General features: G+C 61.4%; 2 protein-coding genes across 7 annotated transcripts; both read right to left on the bottom strand.

The window, feature by feature from the left end:
* Nucleotides 1-2,512: 2,512 nt before the first annotated feature.
* Nucleotides 2,513-10,662, bottom strand: TRMU (tRNA mitochondrial 2-thiouridylase). Its single transcript, XM_020977432.2, is given in 12 exon segments — nucleotides 2,513-2,970; nucleotides 4,265-4,347; nucleotides 4,542-4,686; nucleotides 5,219-5,319; nucleotides 5,506-5,572; nucleotides 5,661-5,714; nucleotides 6,343-6,515; nucleotides 7,754-7,876; nucleotides 8,223-8,329; nucleotides 10,025-10,190; nucleotides 10,481-10,549; nucleotides 10,552-10,662. Coding segments are annotated over 12 exon segments (1,278 nt in total). The 5' UTR covers nucleotides 10,583-10,662; the 3' UTR covers nucleotides 2,513-2,811.
* A 2,501-nt stretch (nucleotides 10,663-13,163) lies between these two features.
* On the bottom strand, nucleotides 13,164-24,810 carry GTSE1 (G2 and S-phase expressed 1). 6 transcript variants are annotated; one of them, XM_020977429.2, is made up of 13 exons: nucleotides 24,660-24,729; nucleotides 21,853-22,053; nucleotides 21,468-21,560; nucleotides 20,505-20,562; nucleotides 19,386-19,899; nucleotides 18,893-19,060; nucleotides 18,549-18,669; nucleotides 16,744-17,064; nucleotides 16,303-16,375; nucleotides 15,477-15,719; nucleotides 14,721-14,886; nucleotides 13,950-14,186; nucleotides 13,164-13,458 (listed from the first exon to the last, which is right to left on the bottom strand). In XM_020977429.2, the coding sequence occupies exons 3-13, from the start codon at nucleotides 21,535-21,537 to the stop codon at nucleotides 13,375-13,377; spliced, it is 2,055 nt and encodes a 684-aa protein (XP_020833088.1). In that variant the 5' UTR covers nucleotides 21,538-21,560; nucleotides 21,853-22,053; nucleotides 24,660-24,729; the 3' UTR covers nucleotides 13,164-13,374. The 6 variants fall into 6 exon arrangements, with proteins under 6 accessions (XP_020833088.1, XP_020833086.1, XP_020833085.1 ...); XM_020977427.2 differs by lacking the exon at nucleotides 21,853-22,053 and having other exon boundaries at nucleotides 24,684-24,810; XM_020977426.2 differs by lacking the exon at nucleotides 21,853-22,053 and having other exon boundaries at nucleotides 24,660-24,810.
* Between the last annotated feature and the right edge of the window lie 521 nt (nucleotides 24,811-25,331).

Here is a 25,331-nt window from a genome sequence, read left to right on the forward strand (position 1 = left end):
TATCAGAGGTGAAACTGAGCCCAGGCCTTGGACCCCTGAGGCAGGGCTCTTTCTGCTACGCCCAGACTAGGGGAATGCTGAATGACTTAATGACTGTCAGGCCAAGCCCACTGGCTGGCACAGCCAGTAAGGTGGCACAACCATTTCCTGGATGCTTCTAGGCCTGGTGTGGTCTGAACTCGGGGACCCACAAGATGCCCGCCCCCCAGCACACCAGCTCCTCCATTCTTGTCATACTGGTGACCCTCCATCTCGGCCTCCGCGGTGGCTCCATCCAGGGCTGCCCACACAGAAGTCGGCTCCCCCCTCCACCATGTTCCACCACATTCCTGTTTGCTGGGCCCCTGATTTGTGAGGTGTGGGATCAAGGGGCAAGTGCAGGCTGGACTCCCTGAGTCGCTGTCAGGCCCCTCGGGGATGGTGCTGTGACAGATGGGGCTGTTTTCAGACCATGAGAAGCGGGGCCTGAGGTGAGGAAGAGCTGCTGAGTAGGCAGCCTACGGTCCCCTCCCCATCAGCTGGGCTGCCTCCAGGCCGAGGGCCCGGATCTGCCCCTCATCACCTTGGCCAGGCTACCTGGGCCTCGGTGTCCTCATCTGTAGGAGGAGGAGCTGGGCTTGGATTTACCAACCTCGACTTCACCAGGGAGCAAAGCCCACCCCCACCCCATCTGCCAAAGGCTGCTATGTTCCTCTGGCAAAGATGACCACCTCAAGACAGGGCGGAATACCCCACAGCTGTCTTCAAGCATTTCCAGGATCAGCCTCTGCCCCAGGGGGCTGCGAAGGAGGCCATTGGGGCGAATGACCAGGTGAAAGGGGGCTCCCAGGGCTCTGAACTGCTTCCAGGGGCCGAGGCAGCTCCCCCAGCCCTGCTGCCTGTCTCCATGGCCAGAAGCTCCCGTCTCTCCATTTCATGGGAGCTGTCACCAAGAAATGTGTGGACAAGTGTAGACCTCAAGGCATTAAGAGCTGGGGGCACTGACTGAAGTGGGGAGGGGAGGCTGGGAGGAGGCACAGGGGGAGGCAGTCATTCTGCAGCTTTCTCCCTGTTGGGGCTGCTCTGGACATCAGTCCTGCCAGGACTTGCGATTTCCTCTACCTGCTCACCTTCCCAAAGTCATGGCCTGGGGGGACCCTGGCTCTGGCCAAGCTGGAGAGCTGACAGACCAGGCTTCTGAGGGCCCTTCCATCAAATGCAACAGAAAAGAGCCATGAGTGCAGAGGAAACACCACCAGCGAGGCTGCAGAGGGCACTGCCAGAGTGGCATCAGGGTAGGCTTTATGAAGGAGGTGGCCAGACTTAGGCAGGGTTGGGTGGGGGCCCAGGGGCCTTGGGTGCAGAGATGACAGAAGAGGGCCAGAGGGGCCCCAGCGATCCAGCGTTGCTAGAACACGGCTCCATGATGGGCAGTCCTGGGAGGCTAAGGCCAAAGAGGTGGGTGGAGGGCCAAGGAATGCAGAAGACCCCATCAGGAGTTTCCTGTCCAGGTCATCCCAGCCCTGCCCAGAAAACACCCACTATGGGCCCAAACCCCCCGGCTCCTCAGTGACCCCTAGGTGGGTCACCAGAAGTGGGAGGGGCCATCTTCATGCTGGGCTTGCCCCTGTCCCTCAGGTTGGACTTGCATCCCGCCCCCTACAGTGAACGGCCGTGGGGATGGAGGGCCCCGGGGTGCACCCTGACCCTCCTTCCTCCTCTGGCCCTCAGGCCTCGGCAGACACTCCTGGCCTGCCCCAGGCCTCTGCTGGCCAGAATGACCAGGAATCAACCAGACCCTGGACGAAGGCTGCCAAGGCTGCCCCCTAAAGCAACAGCCCTGAGTGATGAACTGTGACCTCTAGCCCTTTGGGGAAGCCCCTCAAACCCACCGCAGGCACAGACATCAGGACGACCGAACTGAGAGGGTCACGGGACCGGACAGAACCATCTTGCCCTGTTTCACTTTATTTCTAGAGGCTAAAGCAGGGCAGCAGCTGTGCAGCTCAGTGGTTGGAGCACTGGGCCTGGAGTCAGGAAGACCTGGGTTCAGATCCAGTCTCCCCCAGCAAGTCACTTCCCCCTGCTTGCCTCAGTTTCTTCATCTGTAAAATGGGCTGGAGACCACTCAGCATCTCTGCCAAGGAGACCCCAAATGGGGTCGGGGGAGTCGGTCACGCCTGAACCCCGAGGATGAGACAAAGGGAGCTACTCAAGGTCCCCAACACGAGGACCATTTGACACCAGCCTCTCCTGCCACTATGGGTTCCTGCTGGCTGCCTGCTGCTGGCCCTCCAGAGGCTCCTCTGGGCCCCTTCCCCTAGTGCCAATCCTCCGGGGGCTCCTTTTGGCCCCCCACTCTCCATCCTGCTGGGGCTTCTCTGGGCCCCTTCCTGCAGTCCCAGCCCCAGAGGGCTCTAGAAAAGGTCTGGTCATGGCCAGCCAGTGGGGGCAAGGGCTGCTCCTCAGAACCTTGTAGTCTGAGGTCTGCAGGCCCTGGGGAGAGGCAAAGGAAAGGCCGGAGCCAGCCCGGTCCAGGCACAGCCTTTATTCATCCCCACAGCCCAGCAGCGACAGAGGGAGGTCCCTCCCACCATGTGTCCTTTCCCCGGCTCTGTTTACCAGGAAAGCCAGGCGGGTGGGGGTCCAGCTACCCGGGCACAGACGGCAGCTGTCTCTGCAGCTGTGCTCTGCTGCGGGAGGTGAGCCTCCTGGCCCCTCTCCAGTCTCATCCCTGCATCTGATAATGGGGTGCCCCGCTGGGGAGGCCTCAGGAGGACCACGCGGGGGTCAGCATCCACCCTGACCTTCCTTGCTGGCCCCCCCAAAGGCTTAGCTACCGGGGCCCGTGGTGGGGCCCCGGCCGCCGTCCGAGGCCTCGCCAGTCACTGCAGCCTGCTTCCTCCCCAGCTGCAGCGTGTAGGCCGAAGGTCCCAGCCTCATGATCTTCCCGCTGCCCAGACACTCGTCACCCTTGTAGAACACGGCAAACTGGAAGAGCAAACGTTCTGTGAGTCGGCGGCCCCAGGAGAGACCGCCAGCCAGCGGCTGGGCTCTCCGGGCCCTGCATGCCATGCGCTGGTTACAAAGGACTCTGCTGCAGCAGATTGCAACCCCCAAATGTGACCTGGTGAGCAGCAAGAACTAGGTTCTCGATCCCCAGGGGCCTGCCCTGCAGTCTGAGTGTCGGGGGCAGCGGACAGCCCACACTTCACTGGCAGGGCCTTCAAGGCCTCAGGGGCACTGGCTCAAGCAGCGGGGATGGTCCCCACTCCTGCTGGCAGGGGGACGTGGGCTGGTCCTCCTCAGGAGTGCCCGGGACCTGCCGTCTCCCCACCCTCTGACCCCGCATGCACATGTTGCAGTGGTCAGATCAGGGGACAGGCCCCGAGCTCTGTCCCTATGTAGCGGCTGCTGCCCCTGCCCAGCTGGCCTCCAGATTCTCCCCAGGTGGCACTGCTTCACTCTGCGGCCCAGCTCCGCCTGCCCTATGCCCTGTGAGCTAGGGATCGGTCCCCCATCTTGGACTGGCCAAGGACCAGGCCTCCCTTCAGAGAGGCTGCACCCAATAAAACCATCCCTTACATCCCAAGGACGCCCGAGAACTGGAGAGCGCAGAGCCACATCTTGGGCTGGCTGGCCAGTAGGCGGGATCCCCATCACAACTTTTCCCAAAGACTTCCACAGTTTGACAAACAGATGACACAGTGTCTCTGCCTGCCAGAGGCTGAGGATGGGAGGCAGGAAGGGCCCCCATTACCCCTTTACACCCTTTGTCCGGAGCTGGGACGGGCTGTTCGGCCTGGAAGCCCGCCTGGGCAGTGGCTGTGACCCCCCTCTGCAGAGGAGTAGCCTTGGGCCTGAGCATCCCCCAGCCTGCCTCCTCCCTCCATTTACCTAAAGCTTTGGAGGAGGGGCGGCTTTCTGAAAATGAAGTCTTCACCATGGGACACTTCTTGGACCCCCCCGCCCTGACATTCTCCAACATTTCCCTGTTCTCAGCCCCGCCCACCTCTGATTCTCAGAGCGGCCTTTGAGGACTTTCCTGAGAGCAGACTCCCATTCTCCAGGGAGACCCAAGCTGACCAGCTAAGCTCCCTCCCATCAGCCCCTATGGGTATTTGGGAGCCCATCCCCCAGAATGCTCCTGGGTCCCCACGTGGGTTTCTCCAGGGAGCAGGAAGGGTCCCCCGAGGCTACTCTGATGCTGCCTCTTGGAAGCTCCATGTCTGGGTAACCAGGCCCAGGAGACAAGGATGAGGCCAAAGCCAAGGGGAACACTGACCTGGCCCGTGGCGAGGGCCTTCATCGGCTTCACAGCGGTCACCCACACGCTGCCGTCCTGATTGAGCGTCAGCACGCAGGGCTCTGTGGTGGAAAACCGGGAGTCAGAGCCGCCTGGGCCCCCGGCCCGCCAACCATCAAGGAGGCCAGAGGGCTCCGCAGGGCAGTGCCCAGGGTGAGCCGGGGTGGGCTGAGTGACCAGTGAGGCTGAGAGGAGGAGGGGACCCGAGCCGGCTGCTCCCCGTCTCCCTGGGATGAAGGGGACGCTCGGAGCTCACCTAGCGCCATCTGGTGCCGCCAGCGGACATGACACTCCATCATCTTGTCATGGACCAGCTGGGCCGGGGGCTCTTCGGCGATCCAGTGTGCGCGGCCCGTGCGCAGCAAGTCCCGGTAGAGAGCAGGGTGGTCAGGGCCGGGGGCCTGGGGAGGGCACAGACCAGGATGGGCCAAGAAGCAGCCCCTCCGGTGGGGCAGAGGCCGGGGTGCCCAGGGTCAGGGGAAGAGGCCGAGGCCTGCTCTGCCCCGAGGTCTCAGCCGATTGACCACCGGCCTGAGGGTGGAGGGAAGGGCGACCTCAGGCAGGAACCTTCACCCGCAAGCGGAGGCCCATCCCATGTTTGCAATGCCCGGCCCCTGCCCTGCCCAGCGACTGGCCAACTACAGCCAGGAGACGTGTAGCCCCCTCGTGCCTCCCAGGCCATTCCCAGAACAGCCCCAAAGGGCTCATGGGATGATCCAGGAACCCCATTTATGGGGAAGGAGGAAGCCTGCCCTGGGCCTCCCCTCCCCACGTACACCTCTGCCCACAAAGCGACTCTGTGACTATTGTTTGTTTCACCCACAGGCCGGCTTGGTGGAGCGCTGGCGGCAGTGACTGTGAACGCCCCGGGAGCAGGCCCCGTGGCCGGCCCTGCGGCCCTCGCACACACATGTGCTGCCCACGCACACTCACCACAAACACATCCCCGCTGCTCAGGTCCTTCTCCACCACATACCAGGGATCTCTCAGGCCCCCGATCTTAGCGCCTTGGCCAAGTGTGAACAGGAAGCAGCCTGGGGAGACGCACGTGGTGTAAGCCTCCGCGAGGGTGCCGCATCCCTCAGGACAGCCCCCTGTGTCCCCTGGGCACGTGCACCTCCGTGTGACTCGCCAAGCCTGGGGTGTGGCTCCGGCGCCACGGAGGTTCCCATCCTCACGGATAGGGATCATGGGCCTTTGCTCGCCCACACTAATCTTACCTTGGTGCGTCCCCAGAACCTTGTGATCTTCTATGGAAACAAAGTTCCCTGGACGAGGCCGTAAATACTGTAAGACAGACGGAGCCCTTACGCACAGGAAGCCCCCTGCAGCCTCCCACAAACTCGGCAGGCAGGCCCTGCCAAAGGCACCTCACCTGGAGCAGGAAACTTTCCAGGTGTCGTTTCCCAATGAAGCAGATACCCATGCTCTGAAAGGGAAGCAAACGCGCGTCTTTGGTCATGAGACGCCTCCAGGGGCCGGGGAGACACCACAGCCCACCGGCCTCTCCTGTAACTGCGTCACAGGCCTCCTCTTGGGGCTGGGGCCCTTAGTGACCATTAATCAAAGTCTCCCCTGCCCCCTTATTTCAAAGAGGAATCCCCTGAGGCCCAGAGGCAAGCGGCTTCCAGGTCCAGGCCTGGGTCACCTCTCCTTGGACAGGCCTTGGCTCAGCCTCACTGCCCTTCTCCGTCCTGGAGGGGATGACCCTGCTGAACGCCTCCCGAGGGTCTCAGCACATTTCCCTGGGGCAGGTCCCACAAAAGCAGCTTTTTTTCCTCCTCTGATCATGGGCCACCCTGGCCTTCCTTTCCACAAACACTCAGTCGGCCTTTCAGGGTGCCAGGCAGTTCTTAGGGCTGTGCCTTGCACATGTAGGGGGATGAGGACAGCTGGTGAGGAGGGCCTGCCGCTGGGGCCTCCCTCACTCCTTCCAGGCCTCCCCCTGCCCTGTGCCAGGAAGGGCCAATCTCTCCCCGGACCAGCTTCCCTGGCCTGCGGTTCCCCCAAGCTCAGGGAGGTCATTGGTGAAGGGGAAACTGAGGCCAGGGACTGACCTCTTTCCTCTGCAGCACGTGCTGAAGGCCGTTTTGTGCAGCGATTTTTTTCACAAAATCCTTGGTGAGACCCCCCAGAGGGAAGATGGTTCTGCGCAGGGCCTCCTGGGGGACCTGGCTCAGGAAGAAGGTCTGGTCTTTGGTGGCGTCTGCTCCCTGAAGGAGCCTCACGGCTGCAGAGGACACAGAAGCGGCAGGGTTGGTCACGGCGACCAGCCACACGGGCCTATGAGAGTGGGCCCCCTGGGAACAAGGAGAGAGTCCCCTGCCTCAGGTGCCTTCCTTTGGAAGGGATGGAAGCTGGGCGGTCAGGCTGTTTGCTCCAGGCACAGCAGGATTTGGGGACAATGGTGGGCTGGGGGTCCATGACCCACAGGAGGGTCTCTACAGACGCCAGCAATCCTTCCAAAGCTGGAGGCCCCAAGTCTCCCTGCAGGGGGCACTGGATGGTGGCCGGAGCCCCTGAGGGCGGCATGTCCTTGGCCAAGGGGCTGCTGTGGGCCGGATGAGATGGATGGAAGCCCTCACCACCCTCAGAAATGATGCTCCCCCAAAATCCACTCATAGCCCTGGCCGGGTAGGACGGCCCTCTGAGGCGAAGCTGCCAAAACTCTCCTGGCGGCCAGTGACCAGGCCTGGGGCCTCAGGTGCCACGCTGGAAGCAGGGCCCCGGAAGCCCAGCCAGAGGACGTGCGGGGCTCCCTGGAGAGCCAGGGGGACACATGCTTATCACTTGCAGCCGGGTGGGGGGGCAGTGAGGGCTCTGAGCCAACTCCAGGAGAGGCCTGAGACGTGCCCGGGCAGTGGCCGGCCTCGGCCCAAGGCGGCCAGATGATGCTGAGGGCTGGCTTCTGGCCTACTCAGCATCTGCCCCACCTCGAGAAGACAGGACTTCTCCAAAGAGACAGGCTGAACAGAGCCCACAAAGGGGGCTGGTCACCCACCCCTTCCCCAAGTGTCTGTGCCCAGTGCGCCTGGTCTTGGCCCCTTCCAGGTACACGCATACAGGGCCATGTGTACATGCATGTACACACATGCGGACATGCACAGTGCACGCCCCAGAGTTAGTGAGTGCAAGTGACCCATCCCACTCAGCCCTCCCACAGCCAACTACCTCCCACCCCAATACAGGTGCTCCTGGGGGGAAAGGCCTTCTCGGTCCCTGAACTAAAAGTTGCCCCCTAATAATCACAGGTAGCTGAGGGAGTTAGGGGAGCCCTGGGGGCTGCTCTAGACCACCTCAGACTGGAAGAGCCCCAGAGGACCGCGCAGGGCAGTATCAGGGGTCAGATCAGAGCCCAGGCCCCGTGGCCCTTTGGACCCTCGGATCCCCTGTCTTTCTTGCCCCTGGCCCCTCCAGCCTCAACCCCTCTGGGCCCTGGCCCCCCCACTGCTCCCAGGCCTCACTTACCGTTCCTCACTTCAAAGCGGTTCCTGAAGAGCCCCTGGGGCCTCGGGATGTACTTCTGCTCAAAGACTTCCTCGTCCTCCAGGGACGTCCTGGCATAGTGTCCGGTGGCCATCGCATCGGCTCCTGCCCGGGGCGGGGGGTCAGACAAAAACGCCAGGTGGCAGGCGCCCATGACCTTGAGCGGGCTCGGGGCCAGCCCCCCCCCAACCCCGGCCTGAGGACCTCCAGGGGTGGTGTGGGCATCACTGGCTCTAACGCAGCGCCTCCTTCTGCCCTGCGTCTGCCCTCGCCCATCCTACCTCAGGTCTGGGGCCTAGAACAGAACTGACCAATGACACGGTTTACTGAGGTCGGGTCTCCACGGAACGGTGAGTGTTTAAATCTGCACCCGTGTGTGCACACAAACACAAGGCTCACATGTACGTGCCCACACACGCACCCTTGCACACATATACACCCCCAGACTGACCCAGGTGGTCCACAGCATAGCGGAAGAAAGCCTTGAACTTGACGTGTTTGTTGCACAGAATGTCGGGGTTCGGGGTCCGCCCTTTCTCATACTCGTTCAGGAAGTCCCTGCAGCCAGACAGGCCAGAGAGCTCGGGTCATCTTGAGGCGGGGCCAGGGGAGAGAATGGGAGTGGTCACCGTGTCTGCCCCACCCCCTGACTCAAGCCCAGACTGGTCCAAGGCCCCCAGCAGCGGGGCCCCTGGGGTGTGTCCTCATCAGCACATGAGCTCTGAGAGGCCAGGGACCACCTGGTCTGCCCCTCCAGGCCCGCAGGGAGGAAAAGGCACACAGTAGGTGTTTCTGCATGGCCACCGACGCCCAATGGAGACGCAGCCCACCCCATCCGTCAGGGAGCCGAGCCCCCGGCCACCAGCCTGCCACAAAGGGGGGCCGGGGCATGGCTGCAGTGCCAGGGGTGAAGGGTAGGGCCACGGAGCTGAGGGGACCTCACTTCTGGGGGGAGCACTGGGGGGTCCATGTCTTCACACCAGCCCCATCCCTTCCTGGCCTGAGATGACCACCTGTAGCCTCCCTTCCTCCCAACCCTCCAGCAGTGACAGAGTGCCAACTGTGTGCCGGGCACCTGACAAAGGCGACCCCCTTGGACCTTCCCCACCCCCGGGGAACAGGCACTGCAGGGATCCCCATTTGACAGATGAGGAAACTGAGGCAGCAGAGGTAGAAGGACCTGCCTGGAAGCACAGTCCCCAAGCACAGAGATACTAAGGGCCCCACTCCCTCAGAATGCAGAAAGGGTATGGGGGCTCACAGTGGCCCGAGCCCCTCCACTCCCTGCTCCCAGCCCCAGGACCTCTCCTCAGCGCACGGGGACACACACACATTCACCACCCAGCACACACACACGTGCGCCCTCACACGCACACAGTGTGCGCACACACACATTATGCACGCTCACACCTATGTGAGGACACAGTGCATGCATGCACATTCACACAATATACACACACGTGCGCCCTCACACGCACACAGATACACACATTATGCACACTCACACCTACGTGCGGACATAATGCATTCAGGCACATTCACACAATATGCACACACACGTGCGCCCTCACACACACACAGGTACACACATTATGTACACTCACACCTATGTGCGGACACAATGCATGCACGCACAGGCACACGATATACACACACGCACGCACCCACGTACACACACATCATGCATGCTCACACCTATGTGCAGACACAGTGTGTGCATATGGGCGTCCTGCCCGACAATACCGCTTCTGACACCGTGCATGAGCTCTGCTCTACTCCAGGCCCCGCGACACCATCCAGGTGCCTAATGCAAGGTCAAAGGGAACTGGGTGTAGATGCCCAAGTCTCCCCCCTGGGCCCTCGGGGGCCACGAGCCAACGGGAAGATGTGACCGCTGACCGGGAGAATGGGAGGGAGATGCAGGGTCCGGGTGGGCTTCCCGGAAGAAGCGGCCCTGATGGGTCTCTGGGTGGAACGCCGGCTTTGTGCTTCCTTGTGCCCTGTGTGACTCTGAACAGGGGACGGAACGTCTCTGGGACTTAGTTTCCTCACCTGTAACAATGGGTCCCTCCCTGCCCAAGCTGCTAGTGGAGGGACTGCTGCCGGGGGGGGGGGGATGCCGGGCAGGGCCTGGATCTGGGGAGCGCTGGGGAGGGGGCTGAGGGCCGGTGTGCCCCAACCTCGGGGTCCCCACAATCGGCCGGACCGGGGCCCCGGGGGCCTGGCCAGGCTGACCCGTCCGCCCAGGCTCACGTGAACACGTCGTGCCAATACTCCTTGACGAAGGACACCTGGCGGAAGGGGACGTCCAGCACGCGGCACACTTGGGCCGCGTCCTCACAGTCCCTGTCCGCGAAGCACGCGCCGCGCTCGTCCAGCGAGTCCCAGTTCCTCATAAACACGCCCGTGACGTCGTAGCCTGAGAGGGAGCAAGGGAGGGTCAAGCGCCAGGCCCCATCCTCGGCCTCGGGAGCTTCTCCGCATCAAAGGCGTAAGATAACACACCCGTCACCTGACGGAAAAAGAGGCGGAGGTCCGCAGGGGGCAGGGTTGGGGGGAGAGGCTGTTGCTGTCCCAGGCCCCGCTGCACAGGGCCCGGCACACAGTAGGTGCTAAATGGATGCCTGCCGAATGACACCTACGAACCTGAGACCTGGGGCTGGGGGCCTCGCCGCCCCCTGCCGGTCCCACCTCCGCGCCTTTGCTCACCTCGGCGGCGCAGCAGGAGCGCAGCCACGGCGCTGTCCACGCCCCCGGACACAGCACACGCCACACGCCCCGTGCGACCCCGACGCCGGCAGCCGCTGCCATGCCTCCGACCGGAAGTGCGACCTGCTGCGCCGGAAGTACCCCCAAACTCTCAGGGACGGAAGGGCCGCCTTTGCCTGTTGAGGAGAGGGGCGGGGCCTTGGGAGGAAGAGGCTGAGCGTCGGCGGCGCTGGGGGCAGGGCCTGGAGGACTAAGGGCTACGCGGGGTGGGGCCTGGAGGACTGAAGGCTACGTGGGGCGGAGCCTAGAGGACCCTGAGCAGGAGCGGGGCCTGGAGAGCAGAGGGCTACGCGGAGGCGGGGCCTGGAAGACTGCGCTGGGGGCGGGGCCTGGAGGACGCTGAGCAGGAGCGGGGCCTGGAGAGCAGAGGGCTACGCGGAGGCGGGGCCTGGAAGACTGCGCTGGGGGCGGGGCCTGGAGGACGCTGAGCAGGAGCGGGGCCTGGAGAGCAGAGGGCTACGCGGAGGCGGGGCCTCTTCTGCGCTTCTAACCCTTCCCACATTCCCACCTGCCACTGTCTCCGCCCACCAGGGGGCGCAGCCAGGCCGAGGAGTAAAGGAAGGAGGGAGGACCAGGACTGTGTCTGTATCTTTTTTTTAGCTTTTCATACCCCATGCTCGCACATTGGCTTGATTGTTTGGAGGCCTCAGGGGCCGAGGGACGAGGTCATGCCTGACTGTGTGATTCCGAGGCCCTGGGTTCAGATCCTGCCTGACACTGCCTGTAGGCTCGTCCTGTCTATGGACAAGGCCCGAGGCTGTCGCCAGCTCTATGGCCCCCTGGCTCTTCTTCTGCAGGCTCATAGCCTGTTCCTCCTCCCATCATCCTGATGTGGAGCCAGTGCCCAGGGGCAGGATCCCAGAGAGGGCAGAGGCATCTCCGAAGGGTGAAGAGCCCCAAGACCCTTGGGGTCCAAGCTGAGCAGGCCAGCCTGCCCAAGTAGAGGGCTTGGGCCTCTGGAGCTGCCTGCATTTCCACTCCGCTGGCAGGAGTCCACTGACTGCATTCAGTCCAACAAGCATTTATCCAGCACCAACTGTGTGCCCTGCAGGCAGTGATAGGCAGAAGCAAGCCTAGCTGGGACGTGTTCCTCGGGGGACATAACGTGCCCAGAGGATGCAGAATAAATACCAAGTAATCTTGAGGGGCCCTGATGTAGGGAAGGAGGGAGGGCACTGCAGGCATGGGGCTCAGCCTGGCAAAGGCACCATGGTGGGAGACAACAGGACTGTGAAGGATTTTTCTGCCACAGAATTAAGCCCGCAGGTTAAAGAGTCCTTCAGAAGGCCTGGGCTTCCCCGCGGTACCAAATCCTGCCTCTGATGCAGGCCAGGTCTGCCCCCACCTCACAAAACCATCACCATGGTGGGGGGAGAGGGGGTAAGGACATCGGTCTGGGCCCCTCCAACAGCAGGTCTCTGGACAACAGACCTTCCTTCCCCTCCTGCTTCCTTTTCCAGTGTGGAGGAGGCCTTCATGAGGCCTGCCGCCCAAAGGGTACCGGGTGCGAGTCACTCCTCAGATGTTGGCTCCTGAGGGGGTGACCTTGGGCAAGGATGGGGCCTGCCTCTCAATCCCCTCCTGTCACACTATGGAAAGGGAAGGGCACCAGCTGTTATCCCGACTGCGCCCAGGTCTCCCTCTGGGGCTGCCAGTGAGGGGTGGGTGGCCTGGAACCTGACGTCTGCTCCTCCCTGTGGGGCGGTCTCTGACCTCTGAAGACATCTGACAAGGCCACAGGAGCGCCCAGCGGAGGGCAAACAGCGTGGGAAAGGCGCCATCCACGCTGCCGAGTGGGCCCTGGGGTCAGTGATGGTCAGCCAGGAAAGTCGGTGGGGAAGGGTGGTCACCATGAGGATGGCCCACCGTCACGCTCCGAGGGGCCCAGGGCCACAAGAAGAGAGACCTCGGCTGGGGCGGGGGTAGCCCAGAGTGGTCAGAAGGAAAGTGGTTTTTCTTTTCCCTGGAAGCTGGGAGATGCAAAGGAAACAAAACATCTGAGTTTGCTCAAAAATGAGAATTTTCAGAAGTGGAGAGCAGGCTCCAGCATCAGGTGGGCTGGCCCCCTGCAGCCCTCCTTCAGCCTGCCCTGCCTGGGCCGGGTGCCCGTCCAGTGTGGGCCTGCCCTGGGGAGGCTGCAAAGTCCCAGCAAAGAAAGCCAGGCACAGACCAGAGATGTGGGATGGGGCTGAGGATGGTGCAACTGGAGGGGGCCTAAGCAGGTCAAAGCTGGGCTGCAGGCAGGGCTCCCTGGGGCGGGGGCCTTTCCTGTTGCTTCACTTGAGCTCAAAGGGGAATGCCTTCCTTGCCTCCTCAAATCTGGGCCTCTGCTCTGGGAACCCCTCCCTGGGCAGACGCCTGCCTCCCAGTACAAGTGAGGACCTTCTTTGGAGCTGCCTGGGCTCAGAGGGTGGGGACTGGGGCAGGGTCTGCCAGCCAGGCCACAGCTAAGGAGGTATGTGCACTAGGCTCTTCCTGGCTCCAGAGCTGGCTGTGTCATGGGGCCCCCCGGCCTGTGCCCTTCCTCCAGGCCCTGCTTCTAGAGGCTGTTCTCTACACTAATGCGGCCCGTGGTGTTAGGGCTCTGGTGCCTTGTCCACTTGGCAGTCAAGAAAGGAAAACCACAGGTTCACCGAGTTTTATTTAATCTCTGTTGGACTTTTTAAACAAACTTGATAAAAATTGACATAAAAAACCCCAAAGTTTCTTAATTTGTCCTTATAAGTTACACATTTTTTGTTCACTGGCGCAGCCCTCCCGGGCCCTGGGCTTGGGCACACGGCATATGCGTCCGGGTCTCAGGCTGGTGGCTGCCTGGCAGGTTTGGTGCCCACCTAAAACTTGAGGAGTGGAGAATCCAGGTTTTCCTTGTCCTCCACAGGGCTCAGGCTGATGAGTGGAGAGCTCAGGTCTATCAGCTGAAAGAAAACATCGTACAGGATGATGCTGGGGCTGGCCCACTCTCGGCCTCACTGGGGGCCCGGCTTGCAGGGCAGGTCTGGGCCGACTATGGCCCGACCCAGGGGCCTCCCTCAAGGGCAGCACCGCTCCCACCACCACAGAAGCCCCCAGGGACGGCAGTGTCTGCTGCGGTCAGAGATGCTCAGTGGCCGGCTGGTGACAGAAGGGATGACTATGCCAGGCCCTTCTCTCCTGAAGCTCTGACAGAAGCGCCTCATCCTGGGAACACTCATGATGACGCAGACCTGGTGCCAGGGGGCTCACGGTCTGGGACATGAGGCACCTCCCACCCACCTATACCAATGAACAGATGATGGGGCCTGAGGGGTCAGATGAGATGAGCCCGCCTTCACAGGATAGATGAGCATGTGCAATGTGGCCCCTTTCAACCTGACCACACACCCCACGGGGCCCTCCCTGGAACAGGAGAGTGATCCCTCATCCTCACCTGCCCCGTGGCTGGTAGAGGTTTGGATGGGACACTTTTGGCTACTTCCGGAGAGTGAAACAGGTCGATGAGAAGCTGGCCTTCACTGGCCGAGGCCTTGGCTGGTTTCAGAGGGAGCCATCGCGGGTCCGCTTCGGGGCTGTTGGAGAAGTCGATGAGCGGCTGGCTACGGAGAGGCAGTTTTGGCATTGCTGGGACAGAGGTGCGAGTGTTGGGGCCAACATGGATGAGCACGGCCTAGGAGAGGGGGCAACAGTCACTTGGGTTCCAATGTCCACTCAGCCCACAGGAGAGTCTGGCCCCGTTGAGGGCATTGGCTCTGAAACTTGGAGCCCCATCCTCTCTCTGCAGCCTCAGGAGGAGGCCAAGGACACAGCAGGAAAGGGGCGTGAAGGCCGGCTCCCACAGGACTCACTCCAGGGAAAGGCCAAGGACACAGCAGGGAAGAGGCATCCAGGCTGGCTCCCACAGGACTCGGGGTGGGGGGTGCCTCTAGAGCAGCTTTCTTGTGAGGTGGGGACAGGGACCAGCAGCTGCGGCCCAAGGCTCCCAGCCTCATCATCCTGACCCCAGGGGCATGTCTGTGGTCAGTGTGGTGGAGAACCAGTCTGACCTGCGCCCTCTGCCCCTTGACTGTCCACTGGGCAGCTTCTGATTTGGGGGATGGATTCAGCACACTTGGGAGGCCTCACAAAGACCAGAGGTCCAGGGTCACTGCCAAATCACCCCGTCCCACCACAGGAAATGCACCCCTCCCACAACAAGGGGTACCTCTGGAGGGGCTGGCTTTGTCCTCGGCTGCTCCTTGGCCTCCTTCCCGGGAGTCCCGGGGACCGTCTGCTCAGGAGAGGCAAAGTTGAGGGCCAAAGGCACCCCCAGAGGGGGGTCAGACGGGCAAGGAGCCCCTGGCCTGCTTGTCTCCTGGGCTTGCTCGGGCCTAGGAAAGGAAAGAGCCCACCCTGACTGAGCACAGGCTCTTCCACCCTCAGGGCTGCCCATTGCCACGGAGATCTGATGCTTGGGACCAGGACAGGCTGCCCGAGAGGGCGGGAGGGAAGGAGCTCCTGGTCCCCAGAGGCATTCCAGCAGAGGCTGGCAGGGCTGGTCCTGCCTCGCTCAGGGGCCAGGACCCCAGTCATCCCTCCAGCCAGGCCTGCATGGGGGTTCTGAACCTGGAAGGCCGGCGAGATGGCGCCTTCACGGGCCAGGACCCCTGGGCAAGGAGGCTGCATGGACCGCTGCAGGCAGAGGAGCTATGGGTCGGTGCTTGTCCCACAGAGAGCAACTGAGATACCCAAAGGGCAGAGAGACCCTGCAGGAGCAGCCACCCTTCAGGAATGGAAGGGGACTCAAGACAGAGGTGGCCCCCCTGGAGAGCTGGGAGGGGAAGGGGGTGTCAGCAGAGGCCTGGCTGGGGACGGGTCAATGAGGGGCCCTGCAGCAGAGGTATCGGAGCAGATGGCCTGGCTGGGGACAGATCAGTGGAGGGGCCTGCACAGCACTTTCCTCTAGGCCTTCTCATCTTACCTGCCTCTGGCCTTCTTGGGGGACGCCTGCGAGGGGGGCTGGGCAGCCACCAGCTGAGGCAGGGAGGTGGCTCTCAAGCCACTTCTGGGCGTTGGCCATGACGGAAGGGCTGACGCTTGGCGCCTGGATGGTGTAGGCAGGGCTGACAGGCGCCGGACACTCAGGGGGGTGTGGGTACTGCTGCCAGGGGGATGCGCAGCTCCCCCTGAGGAGCACTGGGCAGGGGTGCCGCACAGGGCAGCGCTGGAACAGAAGAGGGCCCACTTCTCAGGCCGAGGCTGGCCCAGTAAGGGTCCTCCCATGGGGACATTCCGCCAGGAAGCTGCCCTAGAGGCCCTGGCGGTCAGGGGGCCTGGGTTACAGCCCACAGGCTGTAGCTGAATCTGGGGTCTCACCAAAGCAGGCCCCCTGGTGTGTTAATCCCCATCCTCAGGCCAGATTACTGCGGAGACTTCCAGACCCCCACCAGAGAGGGGGAGGGGAGGGGGAGGTCGAGAAAGCCCCTGGTGCCTCTCAAGGCCATCAACTTAACTTGGCCAGCACTTACGGAGCACCTACTGCGTGTACCCAGCAAGATCTCCTAGGGTGCTCATACCAACAAACTGAACGCAGAGACCCTACTGGCAAGGGGCCGACCGGCAGAAGCCTTAGGTTCAAGCCCTGCCTTGGACCGTACTGGCTGCATACCTTGGGCACGTCCACACCCAGTGTCCCACAAACCAAGGAAATCACAGACCTCCGCCTCCCAGACCCAGGTGCCGACCCCGCATCAGCGGAGGGCCTGAGGAAGGCAAGGCCCGGGGTTGCCCAAGTGACTGCCCCTTACCTTCCAAACGAGGGGCCTGATGGCCGCCGGCTCACACTCTGGACTTGAGGAGTACCGCTGTCTGGTGAGGCACCTAGGACGCAGGGGGGTGTTAGCCCCCTGTCCCCCCCAGGGGCTGCCCTGTCCCTGGCCCCTCACAGCAGGGGGCAGATGCCAGCAACTCATCCCGTCTCCATCTGGGCAAATCCCTACCCCCCCACCCCAGGTTCCCAAGCTCCACCACTCTTCCCTTGCCAGGGAGGCTCCCGGCACCCCACCACAGAGGAGGCAGACCCCAAGTGCAGGCTTGCGGTGCTGGGCCCATGGGAAGTGTAATTCCCACTTCCTCAGGGCTGGCCAGGCTGGCCAGATCTAGGCTGTTTTCTTGCTGGGGGAAGGGAGACTGCCCACCCCCTGAATCAGTGCCAAGGAGAATCTAAGGGCTCCCTGGGCAGATCTTACCTCCAGTGAAAGCAGGACGTCGGAGCAGATTGGTGGGCAGCCCCGCCTTGGCGCCAGAGCTGGGCCCCCTGTACCCCCTTGGCTTTGTCAGCTGAGAGGGCTGGGATAAGCTGGGGGTGGAACTCAACCTCTGGATTCCAGTTTTGGGGGTCTGTGGCTGCCTCAGGGAAACTGAGGCAGCCTCCTTGGCTCGGCTGGCCAAGGGTGCAGCCGGGGCCACTCTGGTTTGCTTTGGGCAAGAGATGTTTCCGTGGCTCAGCTGGTCACTCAGCTTGGGCCGAGGAGTGTCGGCCAGATGGAGGAAAGGGTCACCTGGTTTAGCTGAAAGTGGAACAGCAGGGAGCCCAGTGAGAAGGCTCTCCCCCAGCCCGTCTTAGGCCATACCCAAGCTGTGGCTGCTACCCTACCCTGCCCGCCTGTGCCTGGCCTCCTTCAGCAGTTGCTCTGGGGAGGGGGCTGGGAGATGCAGTGCAGTAATCCAGGAACCTTGCTGGCCCACATCACTACAGAGAGAAGTCCAGCCTCCAAGAACTTTCTGGCCTCTAAAGTCTGCTCCTAGGGGCCGGCCGGCCTTGCTGAGCCCTGGGGTCTGGGCCCTGCCCACTGCAGAGGGGCCTCAGGTGATGCGGGGAGAGTGTGGACAGGGCACAGGACCCGCAGCCAGAGGGAGACCCCTTAGGGACCTGGCCCTGCAGTGACTGCCCCTTGCCCCCAGATGGAGCTCATGGGCCACTGAGCCGGCAGGAGCAGGCCTGGGCACAGTGGGCAGGGCACCGGGGACGGCCCTTGGATGGGTGAATCCCATCTGTCTGTCAGAGGGATCATGGCATGCTTTGGGCTCATCTGTGCCTGTCCAGGGACTACATGATGCCCAGACACCCCAGACCTGGGACTGCAGCAGCAAGGGGGAGTCCTGGGGAAGGATGTCCCTCCACACATGCAGGTAGCAGCACCTGTCTGTACCTCCCCAACCTGGCGTCCAGGGATGCATGTTCAGGCTCAGCTGACATGTGACCAAGGCAGGACTTGAACCCAGGTCTTCCTGCTTCTGAGGCTGTCCCCTGGCTGCTGGGCCAAAGACACAGCTCACACGAGAGCAGGCTGAACTTTCAGAATGGAGGCACGGCAGTCAGAGGTAGAGAGAGGGGGTGTGTGTGTGCGCGCACGTGCGCGCGCGCGCGCGTGTGTGTGTGTGTGTGTGTGTGTGTGTGTGTGTCTATCTGTCTGTCTCTGCCTACCTGTATCTGCCTGTGCCTGCCTGTGTCTGTCTGTCTGTGCCTGTATCTATCTCTGCTTGTATCTGTCTGCTGTCTGTCTTTCTGCTCCCATGTTCTTCTGCACAGCAGGTGTCCTGTGAATGAGTGAGGCCAGCCCCAGGCCCCATTTCCTTTGACCAGGGAGGGCCTGACACCTGCTTGTTTCTGTTCTGCATGATGCCCTGGGGGGTCTAGTGAGATCGGGGCTGCCTCTGACATATGAGATGTGGGCCCATAGCCCATCCCACTACCACCCATGACCAGAGATGCAGCTGGCAGCAGGAAGCAGCAATGGGCACAGGGAAGAGAGAGCCCCTCCCCAGGGAAGCCACCACCCTCAGTGTGCCCGATGCCAGCCCGTCCTGCCAGGAACACCCTCTTCCCCCGGTTACTCCTGCTCAACCCCTGCCGCAGCTCCCCACCCTGGGCCATGCCTCACCTGTACCCCTGGACCAGGCCACCCCTCTGTGCCCAATCCCTGCACGGCTCCCCCCTACCCCAGCACTGACTGCCCTTCCCCAGGCTCACTGGGGTGCAGCAGGGTCTTACCGCTGCCTCTTGCCGGGGTCAGGTTCATGCCGCACACGGGGCCTGAGAAGGAGGCGCTCTTTCCCCTGAGGAGGGTCTTGGTGGGCCCCGGAGGTTTCAGCAGCATTTTCCTCGCCCCAAACTGAAATAAGGTGCTGAGTTCAGCACAAGCAGAGACTGTCTGCAATCCCCTTCCCTGAGACCTGCTTCTGCCTGGGGCTCGCGGCTGGCACGAGGCCCTAACCATGGCCATTCATAACTCCACTCGGGCATCCCCATCCTCACTTTGTGGGAAATGAGACACACTCAGGGTGACCGCTCGGGAGACGGTCTCTGCCACTCCCCCCCTGCCAGGGCTCAGGCACCTTGCTGGGGGCATGGAGGCCCGGGGGGCCTTTGGTGCCACTGCCACTGCCGAAGGATGCGCTCGCCTCTGAAGTGCCACTAGACTGGTCCAAGGGCACAGCCCCTGAGGACACTCTGGCACTCCCAGCAGGGAGCCTCGAAGGATGGGTTTGTGTCCCTGGTTGAGGCTGAAATGCCAAAGATTAAACACATGAGAACCGTCCCATTTCTAGGGAAAAGTCTGCCCAGCCAAGACACAGCAGGTGCCCCCTGAGGGAAGAGGACCACCCATCGGGCCTCATCTCCCAGGAGGAGGGAGAGAGGATGGACCGTGATCTGTTCTAGAGGAGGGCAGCCCCACGATGGGGAGGCAGAGCTGGGGTGGGAACCTGGGCGGAGGCCGGACGCTTTCTCACCTCTCTGCCCAGGCCCTGGGGAACCCTCCCTCCATGGACAGGCTGCCCCTCGACTTCCCAAAGGGGATGTAGCAGAGGTACTGGGGGGTGGGGCTACCTTGGCGGGAGCCCCCTTTCCAGGCACAGACAAAGACCTGGGGGGCGGCAGTCGGCTCGCGGCTTTTCTCTCAGCCACCCCCTGGCTCTGAAGACGGGCACTGGAAGCAGGCTCTGGGGCCCCTGGGGATTCGGCAAAGGTGAGTGATGCCCGCACTGGGGCCCCCTCCGGGGTCGGCACACAGTAGGTCTCCCTTTTGAGAGCTGGGGAGCTTCTCTGCACCTGCAGTCCTCGCTCAAAGATGTCCAGCTTCAGCCTGGCCTCCTGCACAAACTCCTCCCCTGACCCTGGGGCTGGCACCGGCTTGGGCTCACGGACTCTGGGTGCCGCCTTCTTGGCGCTGCTTGCGATCTGCAGGGCCAGCAAGTGCGCCTCCTTGAAAATCTCCACAAACTTCTCTCCAGGCACAGGGCTCCACGTGAGCAGCTCGGCCTCCCGGGGCACCGGGCTGACAGTCACACATCGCTCCCGGTGCCCGACTAGCCCAAAGAAGACCTCCTCATCCTCATTGGCACTGGTGGTATGAGGAAAAGCCAGGAGGGTGGTGCTGACCCCTGCCAGAGTCCTCTGGGGACGGGTGGGGGCAGCGCTGACCCCTGCTGGAGCCCTTCTGGGGTGGGGGGGGAGGGGAGGATGGAGGGACAGGGGGCAGGAGAGGCGGGGAGGGGCAGCGTGACCCCCTGCCGGAGCCCTCCTGGGGCGGGGGGGGGGCAAGGATAGGAGGACATGGCAGACAGGGGCAGCAGGGGGCAGTTCTGACCCCCTGCTGGAGCCCTTCTGGGGCAGGGGAGAGGGTAAGGATGGGGGGGACAGGGAGGACAGGGGGCAGGAGGGGTGGGGGGAGCAGCACTGACCCCCCTGCTGGAGCCCTTCTGGGGTAGGGGCGAGGGTAGGGATGGGAAGACAGGGGGCAGGAAGGGTAGGGGGGTAGCACTGACCCCCCTGCCACTCTCCTGGGGAGAGGGGAGGGGAGAGATGGGGGGACAGCCCTGACCCCCTGCCACTCTCCTGGGGTGGAACAGAGGGGAAGGGGCGGGGGTAGGAGGGCAGAGGGGCAGGGATGGGATGCAGTGATGGAGGCAGTAGGCAGGGAAAAGAAGTCAATGCACATCAGCTTACCTGGATGAAGACAGGGAGAGGTCAAAGTCAAATTTCTCATCAGTCAAAAGAGGAAGGTCTGAAAGAGAGAAGCCAGTTGGCCTGGAGGAGGGGGATGGACATGCTATTTACTTTGCTCCCTGATCGATCAACCAGCAAGCATTTAGGATGTGCCTGCGGTGGGCCTGGCCCTGTGCTCAGAGGCCCCTGACCCCCTCTCAGCGGAGCCATGTTCCTCTACCTTGAAGGCCTCAGGAGCCCCCCGACATAGGAGGCGTCACCTAAGCTGAGTCCTCTGAGGTGGACATGGCAGGGGAACCATCCAAGGCTGGCACCAGCCAGGTCCAGAGCAGAGGAGTGGGAGGCCTGGAAGGGTCTGGAAAGCAGTCTGGAGCTCACAAAGAGCCACCGAAGGTTACTGAGCTGGGGAGGGGAGTGTGCTCAGGCCTGGGTTCCAGGCCACATGAGTGAAGACAAGGCAGTGGGCACAAGAGAGGTTGGGGAGGTGACGCAGGAACCGAGTGGATGTGGGTGTCGAGGCGGGGCTGAGCCTGGGGCCCAGGACAGTGCCCCCCCCCAAAAAAAAGGATGGCACAGAAGTGGCCCCAGGTGAGAGATGGCCTAGGGGTCAGCTCGTGGTGCAAGACTGGAGTGGGGAAGAGACGAGGGCTGGACAAGGTCACCTCCTCTTTCACTCTCAGAAACTACCTGGCTCCTTGACCCCTCAGTACCTTCCAGCCCTAGGCCCCCTGAGCCAGTGTGCCACCCACTCAGCTAGCCAACGGGGTGACGCCCTACCATGGGCCAATGGCCCCTTGGGGCCCTGCCCAGCCCCCTCCTCCCAGCCTCGGGCTCTGCTCCTTACCCCCAACATGTGACCTCAGGTGAATTCAGTCCTGGCCAAGTTTCTACCCAGGTGCAGGGGTGGGGGGCTGGAGGCTGGGGTCATGAGAATAAAGGTCATTAGCGCCAGCACATCCTTACCATCCTGTGCGTCCACATCGGCTTTCTCGTCGGTGGCTCCTCTGACCAAGCCCTCCTCTCCTTCCTCCATGGTAAATCCCGCCAGACAAGTACCTGCCAGCAAACCAAACAGGAGACAGGAGGGAATGCTGACCTTAGCTGGAGGGGCTGATGCCACCCGCCGCCCACATCAGCGGGGCTCAGCTCCCTGATCCTCAATCCCCACGTTCCTCAGGCGCCCCCGGGAAGCTGGCGAGGGAGGCTGGGCAGCACAGTCCAGGCCAGCACAGACTGCCCATGGGTGGGAGCTGCTTTGTGTCGTTGTCACGGGAACAGAGCCACCAGAAGGACATGAGGGCAGGAGGCAGGGGCCGGCTTCTTCTCCCCAGGGTCTCTCCAGCCCCACCTTCTTTCAGCAGTGGCCTGAGCCCCCTGAGAGGTGTCTGGGGAGGGGGAGAATGGGTGGCCCAGAGTCCCGCCTCTCCCCTAGACCTCAGCCACAGCCCTGGGTGACAGCAGCAGTGCCTCCAGCGTGCAGGGCAGTGGCTATGGTCCTGGGTGATCCTCGCCCAAGCTGCTTCCCATCACTGAGCCTTGGACTACTCATCTGTAAAATGGGGAGAATAATACTAAGTGCTTTCTACTTCACAGCAATAAACATTTATTAAGCACCTACTGTGTACAAGTCACCAGAGGTGGGGGGGATTACAAAGACAACAAGCTCTCAAGGAGTGGACATTCATCGAGAAAGTGCTTTGTAAACCTTCAGGGGATAAAGGAATGTGAGTTCCAGTCGTTACACAGGCAGAAATGGGGGAATCAAGGATGAAATGACCTGTCCAAGGTCACACAGCTGGTACAGAGTCATAATTCAATTCAATAAACATTTATTAAATGCCTGCTATGGGCCTGGCACAGTGTTGAACATTGAGGATACAAAAAAAAAAGGTAAAAGACAGTCCTTGCCCTCAAGAAGCTCACAATCTAATAGGCGAGACAAACAAATATATACAAACAAGCTCTGCACAGGATAAATAAGAAAACAATAACAGACAGAAGAGACTGGAATGAAGAGCGGCTGCAGAAGGCTTCCTGTAGAAGGGGGGATTCTAGTTGGGACTTAATGGAAGTCAGGGAGGTCAGCAGTTGGGGTAGAGAGAGAATGTTCCAGGAATAGGGGGCAGACAGAGAGAATGGCCAGAGAGCCCAGAGATGGAGGGTTGTATTTGTGAACAGTCAGGATGCCAGTGTCATTGGATTGAAGAGTGTTTGTCAGGAAGAAATGTGTGGGAAGATTGGAGCAGCAGGAGAATGAAGGGCTCACTGCCCAACAGAGCATTATAGAGGACGGGCTGGGGTGGGGAGATACTTGAGGCAAGCAGACCCCCCTAGCAACTACTGCAATTATCCAGGGGTGAGGGGATGAGGCCTGCACCAGGGTGGGGGCAGGGTCAGAGAAGGGGGCACATTGAGGAGATGATGCAGAGGTGAAACCACCATAGATGCTTTACAGGTGAAATAGACAAGAGGTGTTGCAGAGGTGAAATGGACAAGAGAGATGCTGCAGAGGTGAAATCCACACGCCCTGGCCACAACTTGGATGTGTTGTATGTGCGGAGCTGATGGGATCACCAAGTGAAGCAGTCTAGGGGAGAAGAGCAGAGGGCCTAGGACAGAGGTCTGAAGGATACCTCTGGTTTGAGGGTGTGACCTGGAGGAGGATGCAGCAAAGGAGACAGAAAAGGAGGGGTCAGACAGGTAGGAGCAGAACCAGGAAAGGTGGGGGAGGAGGTATCTCAAAAGCCTAGAGAAAAGACGGTGTAGAGGAGGGGAGAGTGACCCAACAGTGTCAGACCAACTGTACAGAGAGGTCGAGGAGGATGAGGCCTGAGAAAAGGCCTTTGGATTTGGCCACTCGGAGACTGCTGGTCATTTTGAAAGGGCCGTTTTAGTGGAATGATAAAGTTGGAAGCTGAATTGTAAGGGGTTAAGGAGGGAGTGAGAGAAGATAAACTGGAGGCAGTGGGTTGTGGACAGGCTTTTCAAGACATTTAGCCCCAAAGGATAAGTAGGATAAGAGAAGTAGGTTGAAAACATCATTTAATAGAACAGGGGGGTCATGGTCAGTAGACCTGCCACCAATGGTCACCTGGGGGACTACGGACAGGCCACCTGACTTTCATGGCCACAAAAGGAGGAGAGTCCCTAAAGTCCCTCCCTTTCAGACCTCAGAAGACCTTTGCTTCACAGAGGCAGAGACTGAGACCCAGCAAAGGAGTATGACCTACCTCCAGGGAGAGGGCCAGTGGGGTGAGGCACTCAGAAACTATTTAAGCCAAAGCCTCCCTTTTCACAGATGGTAAATCTGAGGCCAGGACAGAAGAGATTTCCCCAGGGTCCCACAGGGGCCTAAACCAGGGATCCTGGGTTAGAAAGTGGACAGGGTTAGAGAAGGGACAGCTACAAGTGACCAGTGGGTCTGGCCTAAATCTGCCCATTGGACAGGTGAGGAAACTGAGGGCCAAAGGCTGAGGCTCCAAGAGCTCAAACCACTGGCCTGAGTTCACCCAGTTTTGGGGTCAGGTCCCTGGACTGAGTGCCACCTCTTGTAAAGAGGGAAGAATTTCGAGACTGAGGGCCTGGGTTCTAGGCCAGCCTTGCCATCTGGCCCAGCTCTTCCACTCTCGGCCTTAGTTTCTCCACATGTGTAACAGGCAGGTGTGGCCCAGATTGACCCACTGGTTACTTCTTGCTGACCTCCTTCTCTTTCCCTTTTCTAGACCAGGATCCCTGGTCGGGGGGCGAAGGCGGGGGTGGGGGGTGCCTGATTCTGTGACCTGGGGGACGGCTGGCTCTTCCGATCTCCTGGCCTCAGTTTCTCCACCGGGCAAAAGGTGCCATCCTCTCGGCCCTTCCCCCCAGTCATTCCATGGGAGGGGGCGGGGCTGGGAGCGGGACGTTCCATTGGGGCCCCGGGCGGGGGGAGGGAACAAGTACCACATGGCTCCGCCCCCTGCGGGACGTTCCATGGAGGGCGGGAGAGGAGGAGAGGGGGCAGGTGCCTGGTGGGACGTTCCTTTGGGGCCCCGTGGGGGGAGCCGGCCCCACCCCCACAGCAGCGCCCGCTGGTCTCCCTCCCTTCACCAAGTACTGCGGGGCATTCCTCCCGGAGCCAGGCCCGAGGGCGTCCAGCTCGGTTTGTCCCATCCTTACCGGAGACTCCCGTCATCGCCTCACCTGTCACGGCCGCCTCTGCCGCCAACTGATTTAAAACCGAGCATCGGTTCCTCTCTCTGCCCCGCCCCCCGGCACGACACGAACCACGTGTCCTGAGAGGCCCGCTGGCCATTGGTCTGTTTGAATCAAGCTCAGCAGGCCCCTTCCGGCTCCCTCAGCCCCTTGGGTTTCTGGGGGATGTAGTCTGACCGGGGTGAGGCGCATGCGCATTGGCTGCAAGGCCATAGGCTGAAATCTGATTGGTGGATGGCGGGCAGGCACAGAATATCAGGGACACGTGGTGGACAGCCCCTCTACTCGTAAAGATAAATGACTGATTAATCTTGGGAGTAGGGAGGCGGGGAGTGCCAGAGGACCAGATTTTGGAGCAGAAACCTCAGAGGTGTGGGGTCATGGAAAGAGTCTTGGTTTGTAGTTAGGGAGTCTGGGTTCAAATTCTGCCTTGGGCAAATCAGTCTCTCTGGGCCTCAGTTTCCCTTCCTGTAAAATGGAGAACATTGAGTCTTGAGGCTTCTCTGATTGTCAGAAAGGGTCAGACCTGGAATCAGGAAGACATTGGTTCTGCTGCTTGTATGTGCAGCATAAGCTCCTTGAGGGCAGGAAGTGTTCTCAGCGCCAAGCAGCCTCCCTGGCATACAACAGGTGATT

This window comes from Phascolarctos cinereus, unplaced genomic scaffold, assembly GCF_003287225.1.
Source record: "Phascolarctos cinereus isolate Bilbo 61053 unplaced genomic scaffold, phaCin_HiC Scaffold_1;HRSCAF=81, whole genome shotgun sequence".
Lineage (NCBI taxonomy): Eukaryota > Metazoa > Chordata > Mammalia > Diprotodontia > Phascolarctidae > Phascolarctos > Phascolarctos cinereus.

What these genes read in the sequence shown, in the direction of transcription:
- GTSE1 (XM_020977426.2), bottom strand. Translation starts at nt 24,795, where the DNA reads ATGGCCAGCGGGCCTCTCAGGACACGTGGTTCGTGTCGTGCCGGGGGG. An exon ending in GGCGATGACGGGAGTCTCCG is followed by an intron (nt 21,561 to 24,659) that starts GTAAGGATGGGA and finishes GTTTGCTGGCAG; the next exon opens with GTACTTGTCTGGCGGGATTT. An exon ending in CGATGTGGACGCACAGGATG is followed by an intron (nt 20,563 to 21,467) that starts GTAAGGATGTGC and finishes TCTCTCTTTCAG; the next exon opens with ACCTTCCTCTTTTGACTGAT.